General features: G+C 43.1%; 1 protein-coding gene across 2 annotated transcripts in view; it reads right to left on the reverse strand.

The window, feature by feature from the left end:
* Nucleotides 1-12,300, reverse strand: part of LOC119979364 (ephrin type-B receptor 2) — a 715,489-nt gene that overhangs the window by 128,906 nt on the left and 574,283 nt on the right. For both annotated transcript variants that reach the window (XM_038821482.1, XM_038821481.1), the window contains exon 6: nucleotides 4,868-4,992. In XM_038821482.1, coding sequence (XP_038677410.1) covers nucleotides 4,868-4,992 — 125 coding nt within the window. The remainder of the gene's footprint in view (nucleotides 1-4,867; nucleotides 4,993-12,300) is intronic.

Raw genomic sequence — 12,300 nt, forward strand, 5'->3', positions numbered from 1 at the left:
GCATTCTTTTCCCGCACCATCCGCGCCTCCGTAACCTGCTAATGGGGTTTCCCATTGTGGCCACCCCAATCCGCTGGGAAACCTGCGGGCGTAGGTGCGCTGCCGGTGCAACAGAGAATCCCACCAGCAGAGAATTCAGCCTGATGTATCATTATGAAGTTGAATATTTGGAATGGTTGTAGGATCAATTCTGATTTAGCGTTGCATATAGGTCTGGCTCTGTGCTGGTTATAGCGCGCATTTTGTTGCAGGTGGTATTACATTGAGGATCTCAGGTGATGACATAACCAGAATGAGGACTGCCTCATACAATTAATAATAATATTTATTAGTGTTACAAGTAGGCTATTATTAATACCACAACAAACTTACTGTGAAAATCCCCTAGTTGCCACACTCCGACGCCCGTTCGGGGACATTGAAGGAGAATTCATCAGAATGTCCAATTCACCCAGCAAGCACTTCTTTTGGGACTTGTGGGAGCTAACTGGAGGAAACCCACGCAGACATGGGGAGAACATGCAGACTCCGCGCAGACAGTGATCTAGGTCGGGAATCGAACCCGGGTCCCAGGCGCTGTGAGGCAACAGTGCTAACCACTATGCTACTGTGCCGCCCAATTCAAGTCACATGCACATCATGAAAGGGATCAGTGTTTGGACCTCAGCTATTCACAATGTACATCAATGATTTGGTTGAGGGAACCAAAACTAACATTTCCAAGTTTGCGAATGAAACACAACTTAGTGGGAACATGAATGGTGAGGAGGACGTTAAGAGACTTCAAAGTAATTCAGACAATTCGAATGAGTGGGTAAATATATGGCACAGTAAGAAGTCTTACAACACCAGGTTAAAGTCCAACAGGTTTGTTTCAAACACGAGCTTTCGGAGCACGGCTCCTTCTTCACGCTCTTCATTCACCTGAAGAAGGAGCCGTGCTCCGAAAGCTCGTGTTTGAAACAAACCTGTTGGACTTTAACCTGGTGTTGTAAGACTTCTTACTGTGCTCACCCCAGTCCAACGCCGGCATCTCCACATCATAAATATATGGCAGCTGCAGTATAACCTGGATAATAGTGAAGCCATTCTCTTTGGATGGAGAAACCAAGTGGCTGAATTTTATTTAAATGATGATATATTGGGAATTGTTGACGTACAAAGAGACCTGGGTGTCTTTGTGCACCAGCCATTGAAAGCAAACATGCATGTACAGCAAGCAATTAGGAAGGCAAACGGTGTGTTGGCCTGCATTGCAAGAGGACTTGAGTACAGGAGCAAGGATGTCTTGCTGCAGCTGTTTTTGCAAGACAGGGTTTTTGTGAGTCCTCACCTGGAGTATTGTGGTCTCCATATCTAAGGACAGATATACTTAGGACTGAGATGAGGAGAAATGTCTTTACTCAGAGGATGTGAGCCTCTGGCATTCCCTACCACAGAAAGCTGTGGGGGTCAAATCATTGAATATTTTTAAGAAGGATATAGAATTCTAGACTCTAAAGGTGTCAAGGTGTCTGGGGAGAGCGGGGGAGTATGGTATTGAGATGGAGGATCAGCTGATACCATTTTGAATGGAGGAGCAGGCTCGAAGGGCCTAATGGACTACTCCTGCTCCTATTTTCTGTATCTCTGTGTTTATCCATGGACAATTATCCCCTTGTTATTTGAAGGTCTCGTGAATCCGCGTTCACCACGCTCTCAGGCAATGCATTTCAGTTTCGAACTACATTCGCTGTAAAAATGTTTGCCCTCATATCACGATGGTGCTTTTCCCAATCATTTTAAATTGGAGTCCGTTGGCTCTTCATCCTTTCCCTCACTTCCTTGCTCCCAAAAAAGCACGTCTGTTGACCCATAAAGCACAAGTTAGAACTTATGATGGTGGTCGCTCTATTTGCTTGAATGTGCAACTCCCATAGCCTGGCTGTTGTATGATCCATCTACAAGTTTTCCTGCAGCAACTTGCCAAGACTTTGTCCACTGTTCCAATCAAAACCTCGGCCTCCACTACTTTGAAAATATAAGTGGTAAAGGGCAACAGGTCCATGGGAACACCACAACACTTCCCTTTCAAGTTATACACCTTCCTGCTTGGTACAATATTGGTTATTCCTTTACCATCGACAGGCCAAAAGCCTGGAACTTCCTTCCTTACCAGCACCTGAGAGGATCTGCACCACGTGGAGTGCAGCGGTTCATGAAGGAAGTCACTGTCACCTTATTAAGGGAATAAATGCCTTGAAGGGATGCCCATATCCTGAATATGCTGAAAAGAAGCATTTTGAACAAAGGAAAGGTCATGAAATCCTGATAGGATAAGTGGTTACAATCCTCAAGCCTTCCACTTGATTTGAGCGACAGCTTGAATGTAGGACACTTCCACGAATGGTACCTGCTCAGATGCACAGACGTAATTGAAAGCTTTCTCGAAAAGATGAGCAGCACAAATATTCCATCAAAGTTGAGGGTTTTGAGACAAGCTCAGGCTTTTCAAGGAATGTACTAAAATATTCAAACGGTAATGCAGTGAGTACATTTAGACATGTCGCTATATTTAGAAACAAATAATAATTTGGTTAGTAGATTTCAACAAGATGTGGACGCTTGGGGAAATAGAAACCAAGGGAGCATAAATGTAAGATAGTGAATAGGGATTTCAGGAGAAATTCTTGAAAATGGTGAAGCTGAGTCGGTGTGTGGAATAGTATCGATGCATTTGATAGGAAGCTAGATAAGCATTTGAAGAGAGAAAGGAAGAGGCGATGGGGTAGAGTGAGTTTAAACAGGAGGGAGAAGGCTGCAATTCATGCCGGTAGAAATGCAACATCAAATGAGTAGAGATTGAACACTGTTCGAAACTTGCTCATGAGAAGTTAAAGCAGAGAATGCCCAGTGCCTATCTTAACTCCTTTAGTTCTATTAACAACTCAATTAAATCACCTATTGATTCCTGAATGGCAAGGATGTCTCCTTTTCACATTCCCAATTCCTTTGCCCTTCCATATTAAACTGACTTACTGATATGTTCACATCTGAAACTACCCAGAGAAGCATTCTATTTTTAGCACATGTACCTCGGGAACAACCAACCAGCAGAGGAATGAGAAAAGACCATTTAAATCCTCAACCCTGTTTCTAAACCTCTGCATTAAAGTGCATTTTTAAAAGTCTCTTCATTTTATGCAGCGTTTACAGTGATGCCACAGAAATATTCGATGATGGTTATCAGAACATGGTCATATCTTCCGTTCGACTCCGAAATCTCTTGAGCTTCTTTTTTTTGAAACAGGAACAGGAGTCGGCAGTTTGGCTCTCCCGAGCCTGCTCCGCTATTCAATACGATTATGGCTGACCTGACATTCCTCACGTCTACGTTCCTCCCCTTTCCCTGTCACCCTTCATTCCCTTCCTGATCAAGAATCTATCTATCTCAGCCTTGTCAAATACATCGACCTACTTGAAATAAGAAAGAAAGGTTTGCATTTGCATAGCACCCTTCACAATCTCCGGACATTCCAAGTGTTCCACAACCAATTCTGTCTTTTTGAAGTGCACAGAATATTTTAAATCCACCTTATTGGGCATACAGAGCCTTATTGGGCATACAGAGCATTATTGGGTATACAGAGCATTATTGGGCATACAGCATTATTGGGCATACAGAGCATTATTGGGCATACAGAGCCTTATTGGGCATACAGAGCCTTATTGGGCATACAGAGCCTTATTAGGCATACAGAACCTTATTGGGCATAGAGAGCCTTATTGGGCATACAGAGCCTTATTGGGCATACAGAACCTTATTGGGCATACAGAACCTTATTGGGCATACAGAACCTTATTGGGCATATAGAACCTTATTGGGCATACAGAACCTTATTGGGCATACAGAACCTTATTGGGCATACAGAGCCTTATTGGGCATACAGAACCTTATTGGGCATACAGAACCTTATTGGGCATACAGAGCCTTATTGGGCATACAGAACCTTATTGGGCATACAGAGCCTTATTGGGCATACAGAACCTTATTGGGCATACAGAGCCTTATTGGGCATACAGAGCCTTATTGGGCATACAGAACCTTATTGGGCATACAGAACCTTATTGGGCATACAGAACCTTATTGGGCATACAGAGCCTTATTGGGCATACAGAGCCTTGAGTTAACCTCTGATCCAAAAGACCATTTAACTAGAAAAAGTCTATGTCCCAATCTCCCCTCCCCCCACTTTCAGGTTCTCCCCCCCCCCTTGATTACGACCCCTCCTCCCCCCGAGGAATACCCCCTCACCTCCCCTCCACCTGGTCAGGCCTCCTCCAGGCCCGATCCCTGGCAGTGCCAACCTGCCGCCTGGGCACTGTGGCTGGGTGCCCAGGTGCCAGAGGGAGTTCCAGGGTGCTACCCTGCCGTGTCCCCGACCACCCGGGGGTCTCTAATGGCCTATGAGACCCCCCCTTAGGTGTCATTATGACTGGTCCACATTTGTGGAAACCAGTACTAAATGGTGCCCTGGCGAGATTCCCTCGGCACGGCCGTTAGGTTCCAGGTGGCAGGATAATCCTGGCATTAGGCTCATTTAAATATGCTTATCTGGATCATGCCCAGTGTGAGCGATACCCAGATAGCGAAATCTCGCAAGACTACGCTAAATCTCACGAGACGTTTAGAGCGCCGTGAAATCCACGAGAGGCGACGAGGCCGTTAGATCACGTCTAGGATATCTGAATGTTCAGCAGTCCTGCACTAGAATGGGACCTGAACATACAGAAGCTGCCAGCGTAGCTGCAACTGACCGTGTATTTGAATTCAACACGCTGAAGAATTTTCATTTTATCTTTCTCTGTCATATCCCAGATTCCATACCTTCTCATAATACTGGAGCTCGTAGTCCAGGATGACTCCATTGGGCTGGTCAGGCTGAGACCAGGATAGCGTTACGCTGTCCACTGTACGACTCACTTGGTGCATAAATGAAACTGCAGATGGAGCTGTAAGAGAGCGTGAACAGGTGAACAAAGCAGCGAAACAAACACACACACTCTCTCTGACACAAACACACACCAACAGACACATGCATTCTCACAGACCACGCACACACAACACTCTCATGGACAGACACACACACGGACACACACACAGCATGCAGGCAATAACTCACGCACTCACACTGTTGTGGTAATGGATGGCAGTTAAAATAATATTTTGCCAACGGCACTCTTTCCAATGCTGCATAACCTCTCGCCCTGTGACCCCAAAGTGCAAACCCAATTAGACTGGTTCGGATCAGCACTGCTCTTTACTCAATTTCTAGATATTATTACTATTTCATATTCTAGTTACTGTTATTGACTCATTCTAGTTATTAACTCATATTCTAGTTAGTTATTAACTCACATTCTAGTTATTGACTCATATTCTAGTTACTGTTATTAACTCTCATTCTAGTTATTGACTCATATTCTAGTTAGTTATTAACTCACATTCTAGTTATTGCCTCATATCCTAGTTACTGTTATTAACTCTCATTCTAGTTTTTGACTCATATTCTAGTTACTGTTATTGACTCATTCTAGTTATTGACTCATATTCTAGTTACTGTTATTAACTCTCATTCTAGTTATTGACTCATATTCTAGTTACTGTTATTAACTCTCATTCTAGTTATTGACTCATATTCTAGTTACTGTTATTAACTCTCATTCTAGTTATTGGCTCATATTCTAGTTAGTTATTAACTCACATTCTAGTTACTGACTCATATTCTAGTTAGTTATTAACTCACATTCTAGTTATTGACTCATATTCTAGTTACTGTTATTAACTCTCATTCTAGTTATTGACTCATATTCTAGTTACTGTTATTAACTCTCATTCTAGTTATTGACTCATATTCTAGTTACTGTTATTAACTCTCATTCTAGTTATTGGCTCATATTCTAGTTAGTTATTAACTCACATTCTAGTTACTGACTCATATTCTAGTTAGTTATTAACTCACATTCTAGTTATTGACTCATATTCTAGTTACTGTTATTAACTCTCATTCTAGTTATTGACTCATATTCTAGTTACTGTTATTGACTCACTCTAGTTATTGACTCATATTCTAGTTACTGTTATTGACTCACTCTAGTTATTGACTCATATTCTAGTTACTCATATTAACTCATATTCTAGTCATGAAAACATATTCTAGTTATTGCTATTTAGTCATATTTTTGTTATTGCCTCATATTCTCGTTATTGTTATTAACTCATATTCTAGTTAGTGTTATTAACTCATATTATAGCTGTTGACTCATATTCTAGTTACTGTTATTGACTCATTCTAGTTATTAACTCATATTATAGTTACTGTTATTAGCTCATAGATAATTAAAGAGGCTTTTAGATTAATTAAACTAAATTAAAGATATTTTGGGAGATTGTGGGACCTGAGAACTAAATTGAAAGCGGAGATCTGTAAGGTCCCATGAAAACCAGTAGATGGCGCAGTGTGTCTGAGTAAGTGCAGGCACCCACATATGCTCCGTCATGGAATTCCGGTTACTGAGACCATTGTCCCTCCCATCAGTCACACACCCCAGTCTTCCAAATTCCCAAAGCTGCACATTAGGGACTGGGCCTCAAATGCACAAAACCTTTCAAATAAGAAGCCATTCAGTATTTGAGGTAGATAATGCGGTACTGAAAACAAATATAGGTCCCTTACAGAACGGAACCAGAGAATTTATAACAGAGAACACGGAAATGGCAGAGCAATTAGACAACCAATTTAGTTCTGTCCTCACGGAGGAAGACACAAATAACTTCCCAGAAATGCTAAGGGAATCTAGGGTCTAGTGCAAAGGAGTAATTGAAGGAAATTAGTATTACCCGCAAAATAGATTTGGAGAAATTAATGGGACTTTAAACCCAATAAAACCCCAGGGCCTGATTACCTATATCCCAGAGTATTAAAGGAGGTGACCACGGAAATAGTCTTGGTTGTTATCTGTCGACAGATTGGTGGGTGGCAAATGTAACTTCTCTATTTAAAAAAGAAGGGAGGGAGAAAAGAGGGAATTACAGACTGGTTAGCCCAACATCAGTAGCTGGGAAATTGCTGGAGTTTATTAGAAAGGATGTGATAACAGTACACCTAGAAAATATCAACGGGATTAGACAAAGCCAACATGGATTCATGAAAACGAAATCAGGGCAGAACCTGACCATGTTTTTTCAAAGTGCCGGTTCCAGTGAGAACTATTAGATTCGAGGTGAGCAGCTTCGCATCAACAGCAGTTTAGGGAAAGCACAAAGAGGTTTATTACTGGGTATAGTCAAACACCACCACTCCTACCCTGCTCTGCACACAGGTCGGGGTTTTTATACTCGAGGGATTCCTGTTAAGGGGTCGCTGCGCCCCATTACCGGGGATGTTCATATTCCCCGGAAGGCACGGAAAAACCCGATGATTCCTATCCCGTAACCTCCGCTGGGTTTATAACAAGAATCAAACTTTTTCTTCATTTGATTCGAACCATGCTTGTGGTGGATTGCCTTTGATACGTCGCCCCGGGCAAATCTTCATCTCTGTAATAGTGGGACGCTCATTTTAAATGCTTCCCCAACGCTTTTTCCAAGTCCAATCGGTACCAGAAAGACAGCACCACGTTTTACAGAGGGAGCACTCAGCAGATTTCTGGATGGTGGTGGGAAAGAAACCCCCAGGATCAGGAGATGTCCATCCAGCAAAGTGACCAACCCCGCCTCGGAGACTGTGGCCCCAACTGTGAGCACTCGCTCACTCCAAAAGAGGGTGTGGCTGCAGTCCCAGAAAATGAATGACCTTCTTCAGGCAACCTGGGCAAGTCTGCCTCCTCATGTTTCCCTCAGTACTCCTGAACACAGTCCTCACATCTCCATGGTGATGTGACTCCCACCCATCTCACGGGGTGACAGCACTTGTTATGCGCCCCCCCCACCTCAATAATCCCCCCAGTAGCTCCAGTACCCAGCTTGTGCCTGCTCCCACTCATCTCCCATGCTTGTCGCACTTCATTCCCACCTGACAGACCACGACTCCCACCTACACTATTCCCATCTGTCCCATTACAGGACAAACTCCAGCACAACAGGAGTGAGTGGGCACAGCCGGCCAGAGTGATGACAGACCTCAAGACACTAACTCCATTTGAGGAACGAGGCCTTGAACTTCCTGGCGAGGAGCAGGGCCGCTCCTGCGCAAAGGGCAAGTTTGGATAAGACACAAGTCAAAACCTTCAACATATCCAACCTGGCATAAGCTTCATATCAGTGTTCCCCTGACCCCACTAATGCCATCTTCCTTCCATTGCTTGTCAATCAGCAGATCAGCCCGGACCATCTCATGGCGCCCGGGACAACACGTTCCAAGCAACTCTGAGGCATGTATCTCGGAGGCTGGCATTGCAAAGCGTCACAGCTGTCACCCTCCCCAAAGCCTGTCAACCACCCACAAGGTTCAAGTCAGGCGTGTGATGGAATACTCTCCACGTGCCTCGATGAGTGCAGCGCTGAACACCATCCAAGACCAAGCAGCCCGCTTGATTTCTGCCCCTTCACAAACATTTAATCCCTCCATCTTAATAATAAATGCTGGACTATCCAACATCCAGTAAATTAACTTTTAAAAAGCTGGGGAACTCAAGAGTTGAGGCAGGGGGGCGGAGTTGAAGGAGACAGCCATGTAAATATTTTAAATCCAAAAGGTTATTTAAACAGTTAAATATATTTTTATACTATTAGTAATAAGAAAATTGTGTACTTGGGGGGAGGTGTAGTATAAAGGGTTAACAAAATTGATTTCTTTTTTCAAATTAGTTTTTTACAGAATGTGAACTTCAATGGCTAGGCTAGCATTTGTACCCATCCCTAATTGACCTTGAAAAGGTAATGGTGAACAGTCTTCTTGAACCGCTGCGGTCCATGTAGTGCAGGTACATCTATTGTGCTATTAGGGAGGGAGTACGAGGATTTTGACCCAGCGACAATGAAGGAACAACGATATATTTCCAAGTCAGGGTGCTTTAAGTGACTTTAAGGGGAACCTCCAGGTGGTGAGGTTCCCAGATAGCTGCTGCCTTGGCCTTCTGAATGTTAGTGGTCATGGGTTTGGAAGGTGCTGCCTAAGGAACCTTGGTGAGTCCCTGCAGAGCATCTTGTAGATGGTACACACGGCTGCTACTGTTCGTCGGAGTGGAGGGTTTAAAAGTTTGTGGAAGGAGGAGCAATCAAGCGGGCTACTTTGTCCTGGATGGTGTCGAGCTTTCTGAATATTGTTGGAGCAGCACTCATCCAGGCAATGATGGCTAATCTATGGGGCATAGAAAAATGTGGCACTGGTGTCAGGCAGTTGTGTAAGAAGCAGTCAGGCAGCCCTGAGTGGAGATGCAACTTCCCTGTAACTCACTATGTGCAGACTCTAAATCATGTCAAGAACTAGTTTTCAAATAGGTACTTTATGCCTGCGGCTTTTCCTGGCTAGAAGCACCTTCGGTAACAGGGGCTATTCACTGTGCACTCAGAGACTTCTACCATTGTCTCTAATCATAAATACCTTTCACCTTCTTCCCAGTAAATCAATCTAAGATTTCCTTTGATCTCTAACAACTTGGCTTTTGCATTCAGTCACATGATCGATCCTCTTCATTTCCTTGAAGTTAAAAACTAAAGTCCAAAAAAACAACTAGGCTTTTGCATTCAATCACATGATCGATCCTCTTCATTTCCTTGAAGTTTAAAGCTGAAGTCCAAAAATAGAATAATCTTCTAAATCTCAGTGGATCTCCGAATACAACACTTGCAAACTCGTGCAATTTTTCCAAAGACAAGTCAAGCTAACGTGACTCAGATAAGGCCAAACACAGCACAGAGAACAATGAGAGACACTTGATACAATCAGAATAAAATCTGTTTGTTCAATACTGCAAAAATACAGAACACTTATACATTTCCAGTTTCTCAATCATCAAGGTCAGCAGCTCTTCCTTTAACACGAGCTCATCCCCTGCATTCTCATAACTTTGGAAGACGCTCACTGGGATGACCTTTCTTGGTCTGCCCTCATCAGCATTGGCAAATCATCTGAACACTTTGGACATGGAAGCTGGGGCTATCTGTTCGATCCCAGCCCCTGCCTCGTCAAGCTTGTGGAGTGGAGTGGATCTGCAATAGTTTTTGTGCAGTCCAGAGGCATCTTTATGATCCTATTTATTCCACAAATATCATTCCAAATATGTGCCTTTTAGGTTTTTTGCCTCCAAGGAAGTTGAGATTGCTCTACATCACACAAAGAACATAAGAACCAGGAGCAGAATTAGGCAATTCAACCCCTCGAGCCCGCTCCACCATTCAATACGTTTATGGTTGATCTCCTCTCGGCCTCAACTTCACTTTCCTGCCCGTTCTCCTTAACCCTTCGACCCATTACTAATTAAAAATCTATCTATCTGTTCCTTACATTTACTCATGTCCCGGCATCCATCGCATCCTGGGGTAGTGAATTCCACAGATTCACAACCCTTTCAGAGAAGTAAGTTCTCCTCATCTGTTTTAAATTTGCTACCTCTTATCCTAAAATGATGACCTCTGATTCTAGATTTCCCCACAAGAGGGAGCATCCGCTCTATGTCTACTTTGCCAATATGTTTGATCATCTTAGGTACCTCAATTAGATATTCTCTCATTCTTCTAAACTCGAGAGAGTATAGGCCTAATCTCTCTTCATAAGCAAAACCCCTCATAGAATCGCTACGGTGCAGAGGGAGGCCATTCGGCATATTGAATTTTTCCCAACCCTCTTAAAGAGCACCCTATCTAGGCCCAATTCCCCGTCCTATCCCCATAACCCCGCCCAACCTTTGGATGTTAAGGGGCAATTAAGCACGGCCAATATATCTAACCTGCACATCTTTGGACTGTGGTAGGAAACCGGAGCATCCATAGGAAACCCACGCAGACACGTGGAGAACGTGCAAATTCTACACAGTCACCCAAGGCCGGAATCGAACCCGGGCCCATGGCGCTATGAGGCAGCAGTGTTAACCATGCCACCCCACTCATTTCTGGAATCAATCTGGAACCTCCTCTGAACTGCCTCTAATGCAACTACATCCCTCCTCAAATAAGGAGACAGAAACTGTACACAACATTCCAGCTGCAGTTTCACCAATGTGTTGTACAGTTGCAGCAACATTTCCTTACTTTTATACTCTATTCCTTTAGCTATAAAGGCCAAAATTCCATTTGCCTTCCTTATTACCTGCTGTTGATTTCTGAAATTCATGCATGAGAACACCAAGATCCCTCTGCATTTAAGCACTCTGAACTTTCTCTCCATTTAGATAATAAGTTGCCTTTCCATATTTTACACCAAAATGGATAATCTCACACTTTTCCACTTTAAACTCCATCTGCTAAATTTTGGCCGACTCATCTAAATATCCATTTGTAAATGTGTCATTTTCTCATTGCAACTCACTATCCCATCTATTTTAGTGTCATCTGCAAATTTGGCTATAGTACCTTTTATGCCTACATCCAAATCATTAATATAGATTGTAAATAGTCGGGGCCCGGGACCAAACCCTGTGGCACCCCACGAGTTACATCTTGCCAACCAGAAACAGAGTCATTTATCCCGACTCTCTGCCTTCTGTCAGTTAGCCAGTCTTCTATCCAAGCTAATAACTTACTCTCATACCATGTGTTCTTACTTTTTGTATTAATCTTTTGTGCAGCACCTTATTAAATTCCTTCTGGAAGTCCAGAAATACTACATCTATAGGATCCCCATGATCTACTTGGCTTGTTACATCTTCGAAGAACTCTAGCAAATTAGTCAAATGCAATTTACCCTTCATAAAATCATGCTGACTGATGGATTGCGTTTTGACTTTCCGAATGTCCTGTATTATTTCCTTAATAATGGATTCCAACAATTTCCCAATGATATGTCAAAATAACTGGTCTATAGTTTCTGAGTTTCCGTCTCCCTCTCTTTTTGAATAAGGATTCTTCCAATTCACTGGAACCTTTCCCGCATACAGCGAATATTGGAATATTATAATCAATAGATCCACTATGTCCGCTGTAACTTCTTTTAAGACCCCATGATGTAAGCGATCAGGCCCAGGGGACTTGTCTGTCTTCAATCCCAATAGTTTGTTTTGTACTTTTCCCCTATTGATGACAATTGTTCTAAGTTCCTCCCTTTCTATTACCTCTGCATTACCTGTTACTATTGGGATGGTACTAGTGTCTTCAAACGTGAA

The sequence above is a fragment of the Scyliorhinus canicula genome, chromosome 16, assembly GCF_902713615.1.
Source record: "Scyliorhinus canicula chromosome 16, sScyCan1.1, whole genome shotgun sequence".
NCBI classification, from domain to species: domain Eukaryota; kingdom Metazoa; phylum Chordata; class Chondrichthyes; order Carcharhiniformes; family Scyliorhinidae; genus Scyliorhinus; species Scyliorhinus canicula.